A 24,091-nucleotide genomic window follows, 5' to 3' on the forward strand; every position below is an offset into this window, starting at 1 on the left:
GAGGCGGAGTTTGCAGTGAGCTGAGATCCGGCCACTGCACTCCAGCCTGGGCGACAGAGCGAGACTCTGTCTCAAAAAGAAAAAAGAAAATGTGGCACATATACACCATGGAATACTATGCAGCCGTAAAAATGAATGAGTTCACGTCCTTTGCAGGGACATGGATGAATGATGGTTTCCATCATTCTCAGTTGCCTCTGCTCTCGAGAATGATGGAAATCATCATTCTCAACAAACTAACACAGGAACAGAAAACCAAACACCACATGTTCTCACTCGTAAGTGGGAGTTGAACAATGAGAACACAGGGACACAGGGAGAGGAACATCACAGACCTGGGTCTGTGATTGAGCAATCACAATTGATGGGTGAGCAAACCACCATGGCACGTGTATACCTGTGTAACAAACCTGCACGTTCTGCACATGTATCCCAGAGCTTAAAGTATAATTTTTTTAAAAAGAGGGAGAAGAGGAAGAAGGAGGAGGAGGAGGAGGAGGAGGAGGAGGCGAAGGCAGAGGCGGTGGCTTCTGGAAGACCCATCACACCAGGCCCAAGGACCACACAAAAAAGACACAATGGGCCACTTTAGAAGCTGTGCTTTTCGAGGGGCTTTGTGGTTCATGTTGCCTCTGCTGTCTTTTGAAAAGTAAAGATAAGTGAGCAGAAAGGTGGGCGCTCCTCCAGGGAGAGCTGCCAAATTCAGGCCAAATACCTTTTCCAGCCCCTTTCACATCTGCATGGGGCCTGGTGAGAGAGACAGACAGAAAGAGAGAAAGGGAGAGAGACACTATACATTATTTCCATATTGCTCTTACAGCTTTGGGCAGAGTCAGGGAAGAAGAGGAAGAAAAGAGAAGAACTGACTGTTTTCACCAGCGGAAACTTTAGCTGGTTAATGTAATACAGGAGTGTCAGAATTTGTTCTTTCTACTAAAGAGAAAACAAGGCCACACATTCCCAATTATATGCTCAGAAAGAGCAGCCAGGGAGTGCAGTTCTTGGCAGCAGCAGGCTTTATGACTTGCCTTCAGCATTGCTCATCACAGAGGGGATTTTGCTGGGGACATGGGCAGCCAGAGGTAGTGGGTGCTCAGTCACTAGTGGGATGCTACACAGCAGCCACTGAAGGAGTCCCAGTCCACCCTTCCCCAGGCCTCGAGAGCAGGAGCAACTGCAGGTCCCTCCCCGACCCTGTGATCCACATCTCTAACCCCTCCAAAGCATCCAAGTCACATCAGAATAAAAGGACTGGGACACATGGCACTTCTAAAAGTTATCACCTCCTGCTAAAATATGGATTGTTTTGGGGGGGGGAGATAGCAATTAATTACCAAAAATAAAGAAACCTCAATAAGGAAAAGACGAGCTCCACAGCACCTCCACCCGCCCCCTGCTGCCAACATACATACTAAACCCAACTATAAGGTTCCCTACCCTGCTCAATTCCTCTACACAAAGAAGCATGGAGTGTATATTTAGTACAGGTTCCTCCTCAGAGCTAGCTGATGAACACAGAAGTCGGAAAACCTAACTCAAACGTGACTTTTGAAAGAAAGGAGAAAAAGACTACGATCTTCTTTGCTGTTTTCTCTTAACTTACAGAGTCCTCTCCTTTTTAATACTCTAGTGTTCTTAAATCAATCACTTTGGATTTAGAGTTATTGCGAGGGTTCAAGCCTTATCACAAGAAGAATCTCGAATATATAGTGGATCCACTGCTGTCTGATCAATATGCACAATTTAAGGATCTTTAAACTGGGGGAAAAAAAAATTCAGGCTTCACTAATTCAAAATTAGTGATAAGGCAAAGTACCCTTCAAACTTCAGTCTGAATCAAGTAACTGTGGCTTAGTAAACAACTGGAAAGATTAGAGATGGACGGGGTAAGCCATTTAAGACGGCAAACTATCTTCATACACTTCAACAGCATTGCTTTGCATGTAATTTGTGCCATTAAGGTAGGAATTAGAAATGAGCCTTATCTCTATATCAAGCAGGTCAATCAAGACTAGCTATAATTAGCAACCAGTGATAATATATGCTGCTGAAATACCTGCCCTTCATTTCAAACATCTCATCCTTCATTCTTTTTGTTATTTCAAGCTGGTCTTCTCAGGAATTACTATTTTTTGCTATACAGTATCATCTGCACACAGCAAGACTTCAAAAGGTGCTCACCTCTGAGTCTTTGGCCTGCTGATTACGAATGACTATCAAATTGTACAGGGTTCTGTCGTCATCTGCCTCTGTGTGGGACACATCATGGGGCATACTCCATAAATTCTTCTCATCATCCCTCGCCAGAGTTGCTCCAAATGAGGAATATGGATTGCTATCACTGTTGTATAAAAAAAGGAAAGATTGGGGTTTTATAATACATATAATGTTATATATCATACACATGCAACATACAATATCAACTAAAACTTATACAATGTAATATATAAATATATTGTCAAAAAGGTCTCAATTGTCTTTAATAATTAAGCATAACACAATAGAGCAGTAAAAACAAACCAAAAATATAAATAAATCACTTTAAAAAGTACAGAGAACAGATGTACTGAGCAGAGGTAATTACTACAGTTAAATATGAAATTCAGCACTGAGTACCCCAAAAGCTAAGACAACAAAGGAAATTCAATTCTTTTTTTTTTTTTTTTTCGCTTTGAAACAAAGTCTCACTTTGTCACCCAGGCTGGAGTGCAGTGGCACAACCTCAGCTCACTACAACCTCTACCTCTCAGGTTCAAGTGATTCTCCTGCCTCAGCCTACCGAGTAGCAGGGATTGCAGGCGCCTGCCACCACACCCGGCTAATTCTTGTATTTTTCGTAAAGACAGGGTTTCACCACGTTGGTCAGGCTGGTCTTGAACTCTTCGCCTTAAGTGATCTGTCCATCTCGGCCTCCCAAAGTGCTGAGATTACAGGGGTGAGCCACCGTGCCCAGCCAGGAATAGAATTCTTGTGTGATTAAAAGAAAACGAGTAACATGAAGGGGTGAACGTTTGACTGGCTCTGAGTTCAAGGAAGCACAGTAAACTTGGAGTACAATGATATATAATAGCTATAAAATTCCTTACACCAGGAAAATTAAGTAATAAATATGCATACCGAAAGACTTTCAATAAACAAGACAGAATGTTGAGTGAGAATTTCAGCAGTCCCGTTTTGTACATTTGTTTTATGATTTATGCCTTATAAGGTGGTACCTGGGTGTGGACTTACAGAGATTAGTGACAGAGCATCACATCTGGGGCATGCCTGCACACAGCTCCAGTCAATTCTGTAACCCCCAGTTGAATTCTGTGGGAAGGACAGGTAGGGTCATACCGAAGCTATTCACTTCATCTAGTAATATGTATAAAGCACTGACTACATGCTAATCACAGGGCTCAATAAAATTGTGAGCAAACCAGACATCATCCCTGCCCTTGGACCTCACCAGCATGGGAAACACATTAATGAATGATCATATGACTATAAAATAAAAATTGTGATAAGTGCCATTAAGCGGGAGATCAGGAGGCCATGAGAACATACGCAAGCTGCTAAGAGAAAACCCTCACGAAGGCAGACATCAGGTAGGCATCAAGAAGAAGAGGTGCTGGAGCAACTCTTTTTAAAGGTTTTTCCACCTTTAAGTGGAAAAACAGGAACAGAGTTGCAGGCAAAGGAAACAGCATCTTCAAAGGCCTGGGGTGGAAGGAAACATGAAATGTTAAGATGTCAATACGGGATGCTCGGAAGTTGGCACTAAGGAAATCTTGCAACAGGAAGCAAAGTGCTAGTCCCCAGATTGGGGTTCAGCAGCAGAAACCCACCCAGCTAGGGAGGGGCTCCAGCCCTACAGTGATGATGTACAGGTCAGACTGCCAATCACAGTCTCAAATTTTGAAAGACAGGGCCAGGCGTGGTGGCTCACACCTGTGATCCCAACATTTTGGGAGGCTGAGGCAGGTGGATCACCTGAGGTCAGGAGTTCAAGACCAGCATGGCCAACATGGCAAAACCCCATCTCTACTAAAAATACAAAAATTAGCCAGGTGTGGTGACACATGCCTGTAATCCCAGCTACTCGAGAGGCTGAGGCAGGAGAATTGCTTGAACCGGGGAGGCAGAGGTTGCAGTGAGCTGAGATTGCGCCATTGCACTGCAGTCTGGGTGATGAGAGCGAAACTCCAGCTCACAAAATAAAATAAAATAAAATAAAATAAAATAAAATAAAATAAAATAAACTGGGACAACAACCAAGGCCCACTTACAAAAACTAGGGCAAAAGGTGAGGACAGAACCTTGGAACCAAGGCTAGCAGGAGGCCAGCTACCTGAATCAGCATGGGGTTTAGAGACTGAATGTTGAACAGTGCTCCTGAAATCCCTGTGGCTGCAGGTCAGAAGTTTAGGGTCTGGGACTGAACAAAGTACCTGGCCCTATGGGGAAAGGTGCAGATGATGGGAAACCAGACACAGCTCAAGCACACTATGCTCAGAACCACGCTGTTTTTACTGATTGATACCACAAAAGCTAGAACACAGGCAGCCCTACAGCCTGACTCTTCCTGAGAATGAGGAACCAGTGAAAGAGGAGGAAAATGATGCCTTTGGGCGCTGCCCATGTGAACTTTAATGAGCATGTCAAATTCATTCATTTCATTCATTCCATTGTTTGTTTATTCAACAAATGTGGAATAAATGCCTGCTGTATACTGAGTCCTGCGCTGGGTGCCATGGGGACATGACGATAAATGGGACATTGTCTCTGCCCTTAACATAACTATAATGCAATGAGATCAGTACATTTAAAAAAAAAAAAAAAAGCATTCACAGATTGTTGTAGGAACAAACTGGAAGAAGTGATAAGTTATGTATGATGAGAAGGAAGTTCAAGAACTAACCAGACCTGAGGACTGAACAGGCTTCCAGCAGGAAGAGAAACAAGGGCAGAGTTATTCCTCGCAGAAAGATCAGCTCAAGTTAAAGCAGTATATGGGGGCTTTGGGAGCCCACAGGATTGGGGAATTGAAGTATTCCTGCATGACTGCAGCATGTGGTGCATGGAGCAAGGAAAATGAAGGGACATGAAGAAGAAAAGGTAATATGGGGTCAGACTAAAAGTAGTGCTGGCGTCCAAGCTTCATTCTGAGAACTGCAACGTTATCAACAGGCTTTTGAGCCATGTCAGGTCTGGATTTTAGAGAAATAACCTGGGTGAAGGAAGAACAAGAAGATGGCTTAGGAGGTGTCACAATCAACTGTCACACGGGGGTAGGTGTAATTTTCAAGCTATGCTCTGTGAGGTCCTGGTGTCAGGGGGCCTTGGGACCACAGTGGGGCAGGAGTAGAGAAAGAGATGGGCAGGGCTTCTCTGGCAGAGATAGAAAGAACCCACAAACCAACCACAACCAGAGCAGCTTCTCCATTCAAATAGTCTTTGTTAGAGCTAGAAGGAAGGTTGTTTGAGGCACAGGAAAAATGGGGTTCTATGGCTAAACAAATACATAATTTTGAACACTCTGAAATTATGATTGAGATAAAAGTAAGTGAGGTTGAGAGTGAGGGAAATAGCAGTGAGAGTGGCAATGAGGACTGATTCCAGCAGCATCTGAGAGGGGTGACAGCAGCCCATTGTGGGAGGCATAGAGATACCAGCAAAGGTGATGCCTTTAACTGCAATGTATGGGGCAGAAGCCAAGACTGACCTCATGAGTCTGCAGAATGTTCACGGAGATGTCAGGGACCTGGGTTTAGGAGCGAGGACAGGGCAGAGATCTAGGTGTGGGAGCAATGCACAACATTTCATGGCATCACAGAAGCAGGTCAGAGAATCAGAAGAACAGTCTTAGGGGATTAGGAGACGGAAGAGAATAGGTGAGTCCAGAAAGAGAGATCAGGCAGGACAAAGAGGAATGCCAAAGAGCAGGTGGATGCCAGAGAAGTGTCAGTAACATGAAGGATGCTGACTCCAATTTCTTTCTGCAGCCGATGATATGCAACCACTGCATAATATATTCAGGGCTTGAGCCAAGGGCTCCTGCATTCCACCCCTCATGTTACACAAGCATGGGTCCTGGTGTCAGGACCCACCCTTTGCAGATAGGGACAAGAATACTACAGTGCTTGACTTCTTCTGGGCCAGGCAGCCAGCTGACAGTCCCCCCAACATGAGTTCCTGGGTGGGGATCTCAGACAAGCCACTGTCATATAACTCAACATCCAAATGCCATGACAGGGATGAACTCACAGTGAAGCAGCTCAGATCATGACTACCTATGTGGATGCTCCCTGTACAAACCAGCAGATTCCCCTGGGGGCTTGTCTCCGGGATGCACTCTCCTTGAGTCACCCAGACCTGGCACAGAGCTTCCACCAAGAGCGGCAACCATGGCTTCCAACATCACAATAAATGCAGTTCTGGGGCAATGAAACCCTGGGACTTTTCCTGACATCGGTCTTCCATCTTCTCCCAGATGTGTTTCATTTCTATGTCTTGTCTCCTCAACAGGTGGGTCAGTTCCTCTAGGGCAGGGGTTCTATCCAGTTTCTCTTCTACATTTCTACATTTCTTTCCCACATTACCTAGCAGGGTCCTAGGACACAGCAGTTGCCTTAAAAGTACTTGTTGAATGCAACAAACTGCCCTGTAACCCCAAAATCTGCTGAAGGAAATCCCAGACATAACTCATGGTTACCGCCTTTTAAAACTTTCCCTAAAGCAGGAGCTTTAGAAAGGAGCCAGTATGTACCTGAAAAATCAGTAAAAATAACATTAGACCATGAATAATTTAGCCACCTTTTACTTTACTAAGCCACAATTTCTTTTCCTATTTTAAAATGACGATCTCAGCTGCCTCCCTGGCCAGTTCCCCACCCTCTCACAACCTCTCTCTGTGTCTCTCTGTCCCTCCTCTCTCTAGCTGTCTCTGTCTCTCTTTCCTCTCTCTTGCTCTCTCTCACTCTCGCTTCTTTTCCTCTTTCTCTATTTCTCCTCTCCTCTCTCTAGCTGTCTCTGCATCTGTCTCTCCTCTCTTTCTCTCGCCTATCACATCCATCCACACATACACGCATGACTTCAGCCAGCATAAAACACTAGCCTCTCATCCTTAATCTACAAGCCCAAGTAAAGCTCTATAGGAAGGTCAACCCCAGCCTGTTTAGAAGTGCCCATGTCTCCAGAAGGTGACTGCCTCCTGGGATCTCACCATATCCAGCCCTGCCCTAATTAGAAGCAGTGTTCCCCTAACAAGCCTCCAACTCTGCCTTGTCACTGATATTCAGGGGATGATATAAATCAGGAAAGAGAACCAACTGCTCTGCCCCTGGACGGGCAATGCCTCCCAGCAGTGGTCATCTCTGTGAGCTCCTGGGCCCTTCCCAGCAGGATCTGACCTGCTCGTGGCCACAGAGCAGCCTCCTCCATTCTGCCCCGCTCCCTCTCCAGACCCAGACCTGGCTTCTGTTTCGTTCTTATTCAGTAATTGCCAAGGTTTCTTTGGGGCATAGGAAAGGTGGGGTGCCACTGTTAAATAAAGAAAGAACTTTTTTCAAAATACTGGTGAAAATGCACAGGGGCTGTGAGCTCATTCAGCAGCGTCAGAAGCATCTGTGAGAGTTGGCCTGGCTCACCGGATCCTGGGTCCGGTTCTCTGGGCCTGCCCCTTTCACTCCTTCACAGCCATCAGGTCAAGGTATCAAGCCATGTTGTTTTAAAACTTTTAACCCTTTGGACAGAGAAACTAGAACAGAGAGAAGCCTACAGCAAATGGCCTAAGGAGAAGCAGCTTTGGAACCTCTATGTATCCCAGACCATGAAGGGCTCTGGGGCCTGTGCCAAGAGAATTTAGTGCAAAGGCCCAGGGGTCTGGGCCTGAAAACCCCTGGGAGGACAGATGAGGGGAAACAGACCAGAAGTCAGAAGCTTCCCTTTCTCTCCCTCCCCCATATCATGAGTTCTAAAAGGCTCTAAAGAAAGTGAGAGTGGTTGTTTTCCCCTGGCCACCATCTGCTGATGATAAATATTTTATTAACATCAGGCATTTGAGAGGTGGCTCTGAGGTTACACACTAAGCTGCTTTTACTCTCAAAAGGTAGGGTGAGAAAAGTCTCAGATTTCACCCTTAATCCCACCCAGGGGCACGAGACCCAATCAATCCAGAGTCTTTTCTTTCAACATGATCTACAGCTAAACAAGAGACAAAGGTCTGTAGGTACTAACTTCTGCCTGGGGATCCGGCTGCAAAGTTGCCAGTCAGCATCGAAGCCATTTACCAAGAGTTCCTCAGGATTCCTCACTACTAACAAGGGCTGCATGTAAAAGACCTTGGAAGGCTCCACAAAATACAGTGCACACAGGCTGGCTGCCGACACCAGCAGTTCCAGTGACTTTACTGCTCTCCCCACAGGCCATGTGGCAGTGGCCACTAGCTTAAGACCGGAACTCTGAAAACAGCAAGGAAAGAAAATCTCCAGTCAACAGCAATCAATGGTCCAGAAAAACAGGCTGCCAGGTCCCCGCCCTTGACGCTCACAGATTTTGGTCTAATTTCCTGCTAGGAAGTCGCTGGCCTGCTACCTCCCCTGGCTTCAAGACCTTTGCCTTCTTCCCTCTATTGAGACCTCCCTGGGATGGAGAAGGTGAACCAAAGATCTTCTCCCTCTCCATCATCGCCTTACTTCCCTCCTCGCTCTCCTTCCTTGTCTTTCCTTCAGTCCTTCCTTTCTCCCTCTCCTCTTTTCTTTCTTTCTTTTTTTTCTTTCTTCCCCCCTCTCTCTTCCTCTCCTTTCTTGGTTTCTCTCTGTCCCTCTTCTTCTCTTTCTCTCTCTCTTCTCTCTTTCTCTCCCTCTCCTCTCTCTTTTTCTTTCTCTCTCATTCTCTCTTTCCTTCTCCTTTCTCTCTTTCTATCTCTCCTTCCTTTGTTCTTTCAGATACCGGCTTTCTCTTACCTAGTTGATCCAGTGTTTAAACATGTTTTATCCCCAAGTTTATTTCTTATTTTTTTATTTATTTTTTATTTTTTGAGACAGAGTCTTGCTCTGTTGCCCAAGCTGAGGTGCTGTGGGGCGATTGTTCCATTGGTTCCAGCACTTTCCTCAGCACTTGCCACCTACACTCATGACCTCCTTCAACCCCCGAGATGTGACCTGCCTCAGTGTGAAGGAAGAAAAGCCCTGGGCACCCCTTTCCTGGCATCCCACTCTGATGTGCTCCTACCCTTTGGGCTTTCTATTCTCACACTGAGGCAGAACCCTGTATGATGCTGCTTTACACATCTGTGCCCTGCTTTCAAGGCTTGAAGATGGTCCTTACAGGCACCCTATGAAGCAAGCACTGTTACGTCATCCAGGTAAGGAAATACGAGGGCTCAGGAAGATAAGACCCAGTCCTTGGTGTCTCCTCTGCTTTCATTCACACCTGGTCACTTCATCTAGTGCCACGCCTTTAAACATCATCTACATGAGGAAGATTCCTGAATCGGAATCCCCAGCTCAGTACTCTCTCCCAAATTTCAAATTTCCCATCTCCACTGGGATGTCTCACAGACAACACAAGCTCAGTGTGGTCCAGACCAAGCACCTGATCTTCCCACTAAACCCATCCACAGGCTCCCCACTCAGATGATGGCAACTCCATCTTTCCCATTGCTCAGGCCAAGACCCGTGACGGCATCCCCCACTCCCTCATCCCCTACATCCTATCCATCAGAAAATCCTATTGGGTCCACATTCAAAAACCATCCACCTCTACCACTGCACCCTGAGCCAAGGCCTCTTACGTTTTGCATAAGAATTTCTGCAGTTGTCTTTTTTACCCACCTATTTCTCTTGATTAACAGGATGGCCAAAGTGACCATTTTAATATGTAAATCAGATCATGTCATCCCTCAGCTCAAAACCTGCCAGTGGCTAACCCATTTGGCCTACGGGATAAGCCAAAGTCCTGCAGTGGTCCACAGGCCTGCAGTGACAGTCCCACCACCCTGTCCTCTTCGGTTCCCTGAACCCATCAGTCACACTCTGACCCCAGGGCCTTGCACTGTCTGATCTCCATCTGCCTAGAATGTTTTTCTCCTGACAGCCACATCCTCACTCCTCCCTCTCCCGCAAGTCTTTGTTTAAACACCACCTCCTCAACAAGGCCTGCCCTGACCAACCTATTTAAAATTGCAACATGCTCCCTCCCTTGTTCTACTTTCGTTTCCTACATACGTATTTATCTCCTAGTTTACTTATTACTGTTTATTGTGCCCCCCACCACTACCACCGCCACTAGGACTAGAATAAAAGCCACTAGGACAGGGATCTGCATCTACTTTGCTCAGTGATGTATCTCAAGTGCTTAAAACGGTGCCTGGCAGGAGAATCACTTGAACTCGGGAGGCAGAGGTTGCAGTGAGCTGAGATCGTGCCAATGCACTCCAGCCGAAATGACAGTTAGACTCTGCCTCAAAAAAAAAAAAAAAAAAAAAAAAACCAGTGCCTGGCACATAGTAAATGCTCAATAAATATTTCCTGACCCAATGCACCCTTGTTTCCCAAGTTCACAGGGCTCTAAACTGTACAGATGAGTATGACTCTGTGTCTTCAGGCTCACAGACGAGCTCCTAACATTTTTTTAGCTGTTTAAATTTATGAAAATTCACCCTACAGTCTTGTGGAAGGAAGCAGATGATAAGCACATATGTTCATGTCACATGATATTCAGGACTATAAAGAAATACATAGTGAGTAAGGGACACAGTGAAGAGTGGGGCACGGTTTTAAGAGAATGGTCAGGGAAGAATGTTCTGATCAAATGACTTTGAGCAGAGATCTAAATAAAGTGAAGGAGTTATCCACACAGAAAACTAGAGAAAGAGTCTTCAAGGCAGGGCAGGCAGGAAGTGCAAAGGCCCTGAGGCAGGGGTGTGGGTGGTATATTTGAGGAACCAGGGGCAGGCCAGTATGACTGAGGGAGAATAATTAATTTCACCTTATATGCTGACTTTAAACCATACTTAATAGCCCCAAACTGGAAACCACCCAAAAGTCCACCAACAGTAGAATAGGGGAACAAAATGGAATACACTCTAAAGCAATAAGAACCATGAACAAGCCTACACACAACAACACGGAGGAATCTCACAAAGCTCCACCAACAAAGTGAGTTCTATGAGAACACACAGTTTGATCCCGTTTAGGCAAAGTTTAAAGGCAGGCAATACAAAAGTACATCTTTAAGGTGCACACATAGGTGGGAAAGCTAGAAGTCTAGATATGATCAAGGAGGAGATAAGGGGCTGGCAATAGCTATCTCTTGCCATGGGAGGTGGTTACAGGAGTGTTCACTTTCTAGTCATTCTTTTTATTTTATTTATTTATTTATTTATTTTTGAGACAGAGTCTACCTCTGTCACCCAGGCTGGAGTGCAGTGGCACAGTCTTGGCTCACTGCAGCCTCTGCCTGCCAGCTTCAAGTGATTCTTCTTTCTCAGCCTCCAGAGTGGCTGGGATTATAAGTGCCGCCACCACACCAAGCTAATTTTTTTTTGTATTTTGAGTAGACATGGGATTTCACCATGTTGGCCAGGCTGGTCTCGAACTCCTGACCTCAAGTGATGCACCTGCCTTGGCCTCTCAAAGTGCTGGGATTACAGGTGTGAACCAACAGCATCCAGCCTATAGTTATTCTTTATACTGAACATATTTGTGTATGGTTTTTTGTCTGTAATATCACATATTCAAACACATGTTTTTAAAAGATTTTTGTTAAAAAAAAAAAAAAAAAAAAAAGCTAAGTAAAAGCCGATTCAGGACAGTGTCAAACAGTTCAGGGTTCTTTTATTGCACACTGTGTCACCAAAATTATTTCCTAAAAGGGCACAAAAGAATAGAGTGCACGGTATGTAACTGTCACAAAACAAAGATTTATTAACAAGACTAAAACAACTTCAGTTGCTAATGGAATAAACTATTTTACTCAGCATTTAAGCAGAGTTTACTTTTTAAACATAGGTGGTGTACTGATAAGATCACTTCAAGATTCTAGAGAATAAAAAGTTCCAGCAAACTCTCACATGATGTGTAGGAGAAAAAAATTTCATCTTCTCAGGAACTTCCAACGGCACTAAGACTGACTAATGCAAGCCACAAAAAAAGAAGAGGGATGCTGTGGCTTTCTGGGGAAGAAAACCTTTAAAAGTCATCCTTGTGAATTTTGGACAGCTGACTTCTTATAAAGAGCTTCCCTCCTACTTGTTGGGCGTATTCATGCCCCTTTGGCCCCTTTGGCCTGGGACAGCATTCATGCCCCTTTGGCCCTCCCCTATCACTCCCCTGTCTTTCAAGCAGGCAAAAGTGCCAACCTTGCAATGAGAATCTTCCATCTAGGGCACTTTCCTTCAGTACAAACCCTTTGTGCACCTGCAGGCACTTCCTGTGAATCACTGTCTGGCCCCGGAGCTTTGTAAACTGCAGGTTTCTGCAGAAAGCCACAGATGAGGTGCGCCAATCTTCCCAATCTGCTCAGAGACCTGGCTCTGGAAAACCCAATAGTATGTGGTGGGAAAAAAGTCAGGCCATCTGGGCCCCGGTCTGAGAAATCTCACTGACATAAACATACTCGTCAACACTCTCTAAAAGCCCTTCCAATGGGGAGAAGACGATTTGATCAGCTCCAAGGTCATGAGAGTCCACACTGTAAAGTGAAAAACTCTACAAATGTGAAAGATTGTGATACTTCTAGAGTTGGTGGTGATTCCCTTTTACATGTTGTGAGCCCTCCCTTACCCCCACCCTTCTTTCCCACTGGCACCTGGTTTCCGTAGCCTCAATGCAGGAAAAGGCCCAGTGTTTCTGGACCCCAGGCTATAACAATTCAGGGACAGATTCAAACTCCAAACACAATTTCTAACACACACCACATAAGCAGTTAGTTCCATACCTCTCGGTGCACCAGAAGGGCTCTGCTCTTTCTATGGCATTGAAATCTACTAGCATATGAATCCCAGTTCAACCACGTGTGCCTCTAAGCAAGTTACTGAAGTTCTCTGTGCCTCAGTTTCCTCAATGGCCAGGTGGGGATGGCGGACATAATTCCAGCCAATCCTCATTATCTGTAGATTCTGTATTTGAAAATTCGCCCACTCATCAAAATTTACCTGTAACCCCAAAATCAATACTAGTGATGTTTCCAAGGCCATTCGTGAACATGCCTAGAATGGCAAAAAATTTAGAGTTGCCCGAAATGCACAACCCAGTTGCGGTCAAAAGGCAACACTCAGGCTTCTTGGTTCAGCTATCAGATTGGAAACAAGTGTCCTTTTTGTGATCACTTAGCAACATTTTATTTATTTATTTATTTTGAGATGGAGTCTCGCTCTGTCACCCAGGCTGGAGTGCAGTGTCTCAATCTCAGCTCGCTGCAACCTCCACCTCCAGGTTCGAGTGATTCTCCTGCCTCAGTCTTCAGAGTAGCTGGGATTACAGGCATGTACCACCACGCCCAGGTAATTTTTGTATTTTTAGTAGAGACGAGGTTTTACCATACTGGCCAGGCTGGTCTCATACTGCTGACCTCAAGTGATCCACCTGTCTTGGTCTCCCAAAGTGCTGGGATTACAGGTGTGAGCCACCGCACCCGACCCCCACTTAGCGGCATTTTTTTTTTTTTTTTTTGCATTTTTGTACTTTTAGCTGGCAATTTCACTGTTTAGAATATCTCCCAAAATGTAGTGCTGAAGTGCTAACATACATGTTGGATAAGCTTCACTCCAACGTGGGATATAGGGTGTTGGCCATGAGTTCAATATTGATAGATCAACAATATACATTAAATAAGGTGTCTTTAGGCAGAAACCCAAAAAACAACGTTATGTATTGATTGGTTGACAGGGATCTAATCCTGCCATCGGCTCACAGGAACCTAACCCTGTATTTCTCCTAGGAACAATGGTTCAGTATTCACTAATTCAGTGTTCAAGTGACTTTACAGAATCTAACTACCACAGACAACAAGAATCAGCTGTGCCTCATAGGGCTATGGTGAGGATTTTCTTAACAGATACAGAAGAAATGGTTTCGTTTGAGTCACATTGCTTGGGGCAGAGACTGAGTTGAGGAGGAAAGTGTCTCTGACAGGGAAGTTTATCTTCCCTGCCCTCATGCTCCTGATCCTGCACAGATTGGGCTTAGTGCTTGTGACAGACTAGGCACTGCTGTAAATGCTTTCTATCCGTGGATCATTCGGGAAAATTCAGTTTGTTTTGAATTTGACCCACACCCGAAAGCCCTGATCAATTCCTTTTTAGAATGATCCTTTTGTGGGCACAAAATAGTCATCTAGAGCAAACTGAGATTTTATTTAACTTTTCCCTCACAGGAATTCAGGCACTGTAGAAAAATAAAACAGTGACATCTGTTCTCCATTCATTGCCTGCAGAGGGCATCAAGTTTGTTATCATGAATGGAAGCTGCAGGTGGGCATCGAGATGAACAAGGAGCAAAATAGATTTGGAAGCTCATTATATGGTCCTCTTGGGTGGCTTAAGAGAGAGCCACGCATGAAAACATAGCTATCGTTGTTCATTCTTTCCATTTCTTCTTTTGCTTTTGAAAAATCAGACAGATGTAATGATGTTTATCAGTTATTAACAGCTAATAGAAATTAGAGAGTAACAACTGTACTTCCCTGAAAAAGTTCAAAGTAACCCTTGTGAAAGATCCCTCGGTGCATGACGTTTACACCACAGCCAGCTCTTTTGTGTCCTGACTCAGCATCTCCCAAGCCTCTGATGTCTGTATTACTTCCTACATGGCAGTAGGCTCCATGGTGCCAGAGGATCTAAGTATCTCTCTCCTTAAAGGTGACTGCAGCTGTGCCACCAAGAACACAAACATGCTCAGAAGAATCACATGTTCAAGTGATTCTCCTGCCTCAGCCTCCCAAGTAGCTGGGATTACAGGTGCCTGCCACCACGCCTGGCTAATTTTTTTTTAATTTTTAATAGAGACGGGGTTCACCATGTTGGCCAGCCTGGTCTCAAACTCCTGACCTCAGGTGGTCGGCCTGCCTCAGCCTCCCAAAGTGCTGGGATTACAGGTATGACCCACCACACCTGGCCTCAGGTAGATTTTTATATGGCAAGAGCATGCTCTTATCACTGACGGAAGAAAGCCATGCTACAAAAGTGAAATAATAACCAATGCTTTGGGCTCACACATCTTTCCAAAAGCATTCTGTAATGGGTTGAATAGTTTCCCCCCAAAAGATATGTCCAAGTCCTAATCCCCAGTAGCTATAATTATGACCTTATTTGAAAACAAGGGCTTTGTAGATGTAATTAAGTCAAGGATCTTGAGATGAAATCATCCTAGGTTTTAGGACAGACTCTAAATCCAATCACTGGTGTCCTCAAAAGAGAAAAGAGAGGGATATTTGAGACACAGAGGAGAGACATATCAAAGATGAAGGGAGGCAAACAACGAGGCTGTGTGGCCACAAGCCAAGGGACACTGGGAGCCACCAGAAGCTGGAATCAGTGAAAATGATTCTCCCCTAGACCCTTTGGAAGGACTGTGGCCCTGCTGAAACCTTGATTTCGGACTTATGGCTTCTAGAACTGTGAAAGAATAGATTTATCTTGTTTTAAAAGCTACCACATTTATGGGAAGTGGTGGTGGCAACCCCAGAAAACTGGTGATTACATACTCCAAGTATTTCTTTTAATTAATAACATGAAAATTTGAACCAAAAGCCACTCACTATTTTACAGACAAATGATCAATGATCTAGCCACACCAAAACAATCCATTTGCATCATTATCCTCTCCTCAATGCATACCGGTTTGTTGTTGTTGTTGTTGTTTGATCACTGTTGACCCTGATTTAGAAATGTGGTCAGTGTAGGGGAGAGTGGCATACAGAACCTCAAACCTTATACGGACGGTTGATATTGTGACTCTTAGATGACTCAGTCCTAAAATTGGGGAAAACGTGAGAAAACAGTGAGTAGATGATTCAAATATTTGGGACTGAAGCCTGGGTTAGGATCAAGGCTGTGTTAGAATCAGGCCATGTGTCCTTTCTCCAGGCCCAGACTTGTTCTTCCTTCCACAAAAATTGCTTCCATAAAAATTGCTCCTTCCATAAAAATAAAAATTCCATCCATAAAAATTGCTCACTCAAAATTATTCACTGCTGAGACAACTCTGGACAGAAGAGTTAGACAAAAGGTCAGGATTCATATTTCCTGGGTCTTCAGCCTCCTTCCGGGCACTACAGCCAGCCTCACTGCTCTGTATTCCACGTCGGGTCAAACAGAACGTTAGCTAACACAAGTCCATGGGCAGAGGACAATCAAGCCTGGAACAGCCCTTCAAGATCATGATTAAAGTCTGATCTCCTTATTCCACAAAAGAAGAAACTAAGGTTCAAGGAAGTTAGGAGACTTCCCCAGGATCTCACAGCTGGTTAATAGCTGGGATGAGGACTCTGGTCTCCTAACTCCCACTAGGCTTGGTTCACAGAGCCAGTATGCATCATGTTTAAGAAAACTAAACACAGATTCAGTGTAAAGGTCACTACTGCAGGTGACAGCAGGATATGGCTATGGAGAAATATGTGCGTCACTCAACTCTATTTAACGTTTTCTTTCTTAAGGTGAGTGCTAGGGTAGCTAGCTATGGGTATTAGCTTTATTATTCTTCACAATATTTTGCTTTAAATACCATTTAAAATTTTTACACATAGAAAGCAATTAATAAACAAACATTCATTGTAATTATTACTAATCAAAAAGTATGGGCCAGATGCGGTGGCTCATGCCTGTAATCCCAGCACTTTGGGAGGCTGAGGTGGGAGGATCACGAGGTCAGGAGTTCGAGACCAGCCTGGCCAACATGGTGAAACCCCGTCTCTACTACAAATACAAAAAATAGCTGGGCATGGTGGGGTGCACCTGTAATCCTAGCTACTCAGGAGGCTTAGGCAGGAGAATTACTTGAATCCAGTAGGCAGAGGTTGCAGTGAGCTGAGATCATGCTATTGCACTCCAGCCTGGGCAACATAGTAAGACTCCGTCTCGAGAGAGAAAAAAAAAGGATTTATTCAGTTCTTATTCCATGTAGACCACTGTGCTGGGCACCACAGAGGATACTAAGGTAAGATTCAGCCTCTCCAATTTCACTGGAACTATACCACCCACCTTATAACATAATACTAGGCAAAATGCAGTAAGTGACCCGAGGGGTAAAAAGAAAGAAACGAGATACCATAACTTCTTGGGGAGAATTTCTAAGACTTCATCAAAAAGGTGGCAACTGAAAAGGTAGTCTTTAAAATCTGAGCAGAGTTTTAAAAAGTAAAGAAAACAAACAGGTGTCTCTGCTAACAATTATGGCATTGGCAATGGCACCAGGAAGAAAACCTGCATAATGAGGTTGATCACAGACAAAAAGACTAGAGAAAGCAAAATCAGAGAAGCCAGGGCAGCAGAAAATGTAAAAGAAAGGATGAATAGTCTGCACAGAGGTATTCCATGTACACTGAGAAAAGAACACCCGATTTCTTTCTCTTTCAAGAGAGCACTTTTCATGTAATTATACCAGAGGCAGAAACCAGATTTCAGTGCCTGGCAAACAGTAGAAGCCCAATAACTACTCACTTAATAAATGGATGCTACCCAAATGGATGCAATCCTTCAGTCCCATCTTGAGCATCAGCATTTAGAGCTGTGCTTCTCAAAGGGTGTTCCTAGACCACCTTCAGCAAAACTACCTGGTATATTTACCGAAATGCAGAATTCCAGGCTCCATCCCAGACCCAGTGAGTCACAATCTTTAGGGATGGGTCCCAAAAGCTGCATTTTAAGCAAATTTACCAGGTGATTCTAAGTGGGGGGAAAATACAAAGGTGAAGAAGCAGGTGGGGGTACAGTTCACTATTCTTTAAAGACGTTTGTGCGTTATACAGTGAACAGCAGGGAACAGGAGTTGAAGGGCAGGACCACAGCAAGATAAATTTTTAGTTGGGGGAAGCTTCAGCAGATTTCTAGACAAAGGGGAAAGAAAGAAAGAAAGAAAAGAAAGGAAAGAACGGAAGGAAGGAAGGAAGGAAGGAAGGAAGGAAGGAAGGAAGGAAGGAAGGAAGGAAGGAAGGAAAGAAACTAGTGGGCCAGAGAGAAATACAGATGCAAATCAGAGAAAGCACAGGCATTCCCCCCGCAGGGACATGGTTCCAGAAGAAGCAAAAGGACCAAAGTCAAAAGGACCAATGTCATCAGTGGTATTGTCAGTCTGGCAAATGAGCTGGGACCAAGCGTTGTTTTTCCTGAATGAACAGAGTCCCTGGTGCATTTTGGAAAAGGACTGGAGGTGATCATGCACACAGGTGACAAATGTCTTCCCTGACCTTACCTCTTCCATGCGTTATTGCCTTAGGGAGCGAAAACACGGAAACCATTCTTTCAATCAGTAAAGGATTTGGTTTGGGAATAAAAGATGTCTGAACAAAACTTTTTTTATAGATGGAAAAAAATCGACATGAAGAATGATGTTCTTAATAAAATAATAATTTGGACCATCTGCCCACAGGATTTCACCACATCAAGATTTCAAACCAGTCATTTTTTTATATAGCACGCCAGTGTCTCAAAAAGTTAGATATACTGTTACTATATGGTCCACTAACTCCACTCCTAGGTATTTACCCAAGGGAGCTGAAAACACACATCTACACAGAAATCTGTATGTACTTGAATGTTCACAGCAGCACTCATAATAGCCCAAAAGTAGAAACAATCAAAATGTCAATCCACTAATGAATGGATAAGCAAACTGTGATAGAGTCACACAATGAAATCTTCAGCCATAAAAAGGAATGAAGTGCTGATACACGCTAAAGCACAATGAACCTTGACACCATTCTGTGAAGTGAAATAAGCCAGATACCTAAGGCCACATATTGCATAATTCCATTTATACAAAATGTCCAGAACAGACAAATCCATAGAGTCAAAAAGTAGACTAGTGGTTGCCTCAGTGGGGGCAGGAAGAGAGGGAAGAGTGACTGCAAAAGGGTATGGTGTTTCTTTTTGCGGGTGATGAAACCTGCTGGAATTAGATAGTGCCCATGCCTGTAATCCTAGGACTTTGGGATGCCAAGGCGGGTGGATCACGAGGTCACGAGTTCAAGACCATCCTGGCCAGCATAGTGAAACCTCGTCTCTACTAAAAATACAAATAAAAAGTAGCCAGGCATGGTGGCGGGCACCTGTAGTCCCAGCTACTCAGGAGGCTGAGGCAGGACAATGGCGTCAACCTGGGAGGCGGAGCTTGAAGTGAGCCAAGGTCACGCCACTGCACTCCAGCCTGGGCGACAGAGTGAGACTCCGTCTCAAAAAAAAAAAAAAAAAGGTAGTGGTGATGGTTGCTCAACTTTGTGAATATACTAAAAACTACTGAATTGCATACTTTAAAAAAATTTTAAATCAACTAAAAAAAGTTTTCAGATCCAATCTTCAGATGCCTTGTATAGGAAAGAACCTGCAGGTACCCATATACACACATGCCACTGTTCCACGTATCCATTAATAAGCTGTTCTTCCCAAATATTCTTACATGGAAATGATGCCAGTATGACACTGAACCACATGAGACCAGTCCACTCATACCCACATGCTCAGAATAACAATGATAATTACTACAATTTATTGAGTGTTAACCATGTGTCACACTCTCTACTAAGCACTTTATATGTATTATCTCCTTTCATCTCTCACAGCAACCCTTTGAATTATGTACCATTATCATCCCCATTTTACAGATGAGGAAATTGAGGCACAAATAATTTTAATAACTTGTGCCAGGTCACCCAGTTGGGTGAGCAGACTCCTTCCAGGCAACCTGATTCACAAGCACTATGCTATTCCGCTCCAATTGACCCTGGGGCTTCTTAAAATCACATGCAAAATTCACTGACTTGTACTCACTGGATAGAAGCCAGGACAGGAGAGGATCTAGATCTTAAAACCACCAGAACTATTAACTGAAACAGCAATCCTGGACAGAAAACTGGAAATACTCAGGCCTCTGAGGATGAAACTAAGCTCAAGCCTGTATTTCTTGTTACTAAGAGCCCTGACAAGTTCAGCATATAACCTAAGCATAAAATTCTAGATTGTAGTCGCCCGCTACCTATTAGATTAGAGATAGATTATTCCATTTCTCCCTACCCACAATAATCTAAAAATCTAAGTGGGAGTGCCATCGACAAGAGCAATCAAAAACACCGTGTATTGTGTGTATGACTTTATATATATAATATACATGAGTTACGTGTTTATATACATGTGTGCTCACCAAACAGCAAGGAGTACATGGTAATTTCTAAGTCCTACATCCTACAAGAGGAAGATGGATAAGGGCAAAGTAATCAAAGAAGATTACTTGAGAAGGCCTTGAAAACAGCTTTTGGTAAGGAGGAGCAAGGATAAAGGTCACCACTTGAGGGAGGGTTGGAGCAAATGAGTGGATTATTCCCACGGCCGCAAGGAGTGTACACTGTTTAATGTACTGGAAAATCACAGTGGACAGGCAGGAAGGGGTTATGTAAGATCTCCAAAGTCAAGGGGGGTGTTTGGACTTGATAGAGTAAGAAAAGGTAAATCATCCCTTAGAAAAAGTTGTGCAAGCTGTATTACGTGGCTTGCATACTTCAAAAGAAAGAAACCCTGGCTTCAGTATTGGCTTACTCAACCCTGGAGTTCCACCTGAAATACTGTTTCCTAATTCCATTTTAAATATTCTGTTTCTGTCATGTCCACCCCTGAGGCATGACCTAGTCCAGCCTCGATTTCAGCAAACTCGAGATATAAAACCATTGCTTAAAATCACAGCCCTGAACAAAACTGGGCTGGTATGGTCTCTTCACAAAGCCTCTTAGCTTATTGCTAATGAGCATTACATTTCCTCACACTTCATAGCTTAACCTGTAATGAATCAACATCCTAGTGAATAGGGTGCTCCTTGATGAAACATGCATTTTTTTCATGTGAAAAATATTTCCTCGTACTCAGTCACTGGAATTGTCTTCTCTGGGTAACAAAATTGAATGAGAAATAGACAACTTTTTTTGCTGAATGACACAGAAATCCACAGTCGCCCGTTTCACTGTAATATACCGATCAAATACCCAGTCACAGCTGTATTTTATCAGACCCCTATGGAAACTTCTGACCAACTTCTCTCCCTTACTTCCCTGCCCAGGCAGGACACCCGAATTCTTGGCACTTTGTACAGACATCCAGCTGGGTCTCAGGTGTCTCCGAAGATTTGTGCTTTTCGGCAAAAATCTTACCCGAGAATTAAACGCAAAACATCCTATAAGGAACCAAGGGGCTGAGATGGCGCCTCCGCGTGCCCTTCTAGCAAGCCCACCTCCCCAGCTCACACAAACACACAGGTGTCCACACTCCCAGCGCCCGGCCTCGGCCCAGGTAAGCCCAGATCCGGCCCGGGCGGTGCACCCACCTGACCAGGGGCTCCTTCTCAGGCAGGGCGCGCTCCTCCAGGCACTTGCACCGGCAGCAGCAGCACACGGTCCTCAGCCAGTCCCTCAGCCCCATGGAGAGCGAGGGGCCCCACCGGCGCCGGGAACCTGGGGGCCAGTCGCCGCGGCGAGCGATCGAGGCTGGGGCGCGGCCACCGGGCCGGCGTCCAGGTGCGGGGACAGCTGCAGCCCGGGCGTCGCGGGCTGGTCCGCGCGCATCACGCCGCGGCCGGGGACGTGGGCGAGGGCTGCAGGCCGCGCGCCCTCCTCTACTTGCGTTTTGTTTGGGGCGTGAGTTTTCTTGGGGCTTTTTTCCCTCTCTTTTAATTCCCCGAGCGCAATTTGGGGCGCATGCGTCCCCGAGACGCCCCGCTGCCGCCCTCTAAGGGGGAAGCAGAAACTCCAGCCAGTCCTCAAAATCCCAGGGCACCGAAGACTGGCAGCCAGGCTGGGGGAGGGCGGAGAGGAGAAAGCCCTGGAGCCACAGAGCACGAGGTTGGGCTGAATCTATTCATACCTTTTATTGGCTTCACTGCACGAGGAAATTAAAGTTCCTCATCCACCCCCACCCCCACGCCTTCAAAGCAGAGTTTGGGGCATGTTTTTGATGTCAGCTCCACACAGAGAAAAAGTTACCAAAAGAGCATGGATTGATGCATCTAGACGCGTAGGGGTTTTTGTTGTTGTTGTTGTTGTTGTTGTTGTTGTTGTTGTTGTTTTTTAAGTAATATATTTACAATGATTTGAAAAATTGTTTTCAAACCTCCTAGTCCTTAAGTAGCCCCTATTTGTGAAGCAACCACTTGTGAGTTTCCAGAGTTATTTATTTATATGCAGTTGTATTTATTTGTGCTTGTAAAAACTTGTTAATATATGTGCCTGTCCTCCTCCCTTTGACCCAGACAGCGGCAAACTCCACACATTTCTGCACCTGGTTTGTTTGACTCAGTGTATCATGGAGGCTGTCCCATGTCAGTGCGTGGATATCCTCCTCTCATTTTAACAGTTTCATGCTAAGCAGTTTTAAGGATGCCCACATGTTACTTACTCAGACCCCTATTGATGGATATATGGGTGGATTCCAGCCTTTTGTTATTAAGATAATGCTGCAGTGAACATTCTTGAACCAACGTATTTGAACACATCTGCAAGAATATCTATTGGATAGGCCGGGTGCGGTGGCTCACCCCTGTAATCCCAGCACTTTGGGAGGCCGAGGGGTCAGATCACGAGGTCAGGAGATCGAGACCATCCTGGCCAACATGGTGAAACCCCATCTCTAATAAAAATACAAAAAATAGCCGGGCGTGGTGGCACGCTCCTGTAGTCCCAGCTACTCAGGAGGCTGAGACAGGAGAATCACTTGAACCCGGGAGGCAGAGGTTGCAGTGAGCCGAGATCACACCACTGCACTCCAGCCTGGGTGACAGAGCAAGACTCCGTCTCAAAAAAAAAAAAAAAGAAAAGAAAAGAAAATTAAATTAAAAACAAAAAAGAATATCTATTGGATAAATGTTTGGCAGTTGCTGGGTCATTGGTCTGGTGCCTTTTTAATTTTGATGGATCTTGCCAAATTGCTCCCCAAAGAAATAATCCGAATTTGCACTCTGACCAGCAACATATGAAAGTATCTACTTCCCTATACCCTCGCCAAATACAAGGTTCAATCTGAAGTGTTGTCTTTTCCAGTCTGATTTATTCAACAAATATTTATGGAGCATCTCATCTGTTATGTGCCAGGCATTTTCTAAGAGCTGGGAATACAGCAGTGAATGAAACAAATACGAATCTTTACTCTCATGGAGCAAACGTTCTAGTGGGAAGTCAGACAAACAAAGCATTATTCAGTATGTTAGGAGCCGATATGTACTATGGAGAAAAATAAGGCGAGGAAGGGAATAAGAAGTGCCAGGGAGAGCGGGGTGTGTGTATGTGTGTGCGTGCGCGCGCATGTGCGTGCGTGCGTGTGTGTGCGCATGTGTGTTGCGTGGAGGGGAGTGGTGCCTGCACTTTTAAATGAGGTGGTCAGGGAAGGCCTCGCGGAGACTATGACATGTAAGAAAAACTTGAAGGAGGTGAGCAAGCTAGCCATGATACTGCCAGGAAGAGTATTTCAGGCAGAGTGAAAGCTATGGGCAAAACCCTAGAGGAGGGAGAATGAACTATAGGGTACCTGTGAGAGAGTATGGACTCCAGGAGCCCTAGAGAGAAGGGGGCCATGGAAGGGGAAGAGTTATAGGAGATAGTGGAACATGGGACGTTGTAGGACATTGATTGCAAGAACTCTGGATTTTGCTTCACATGAGCTGAGCAAATCTTCAGAGGTTTTTGAGTAGAGGGAACGATATGGTCTAAGATGGTAATAGGATCCACTGGCTGCTGTCTTGAGAAAAATCTAGGTGTCAAGGGAGATGTATATGGAGGCCATTCTAATAATCCAGGTGACAGATGACAGTGGTTTAGACCAGGGTGGTGGGTGGTAGCAGTGTAGATGATAAGGAATGGCTGGACTCTGGATGGAATTGAAGGTAGAGCCAACAGAATATGCTGAAGGATTGTAAGTAGG

General features: G+C 44.8%; 1 protein-coding gene across 1 annotated transcript in view; it reads right to left on the reverse strand.

Moving 5' to 3' along the window:
• Window positions 1–21,892, reverse strand: part of MREG (melanoregulin) — a 76,005-nt gene extending 54,113 nt beyond the window's left edge. Inside the window, exons 1-2 of the mRNA XM_023217279.1 lie at window positions 21,507–21,892; window positions 2,182–2,341 (exon numbers count right to left, since the gene is read on the reverse strand). Of these exons, the coding sequence (XP_023073047.1) occupies window positions 2,182–2,341; window positions 21,507–21,601 (255 nt within the window). The 5' untranslated portion in view covers window positions 21,602–21,892. The remainder of the gene's footprint in view (window positions 1–2,181; window positions 2,342–21,506) is intronic.
• Window positions 21,893–24,091: the final 2,199 nt, after the last annotated feature.

This window comes from Piliocolobus tephrosceles, chromosome 11, assembly GCF_002776525.5.
Source record: "Piliocolobus tephrosceles isolate RC106 chromosome 11, ASM277652v3, whole genome shotgun sequence".
Taxonomy (NCBI): domain Eukaryota; kingdom Metazoa; phylum Chordata; class Mammalia; order Primates; family Cercopithecidae; genus Piliocolobus; species Piliocolobus tephrosceles.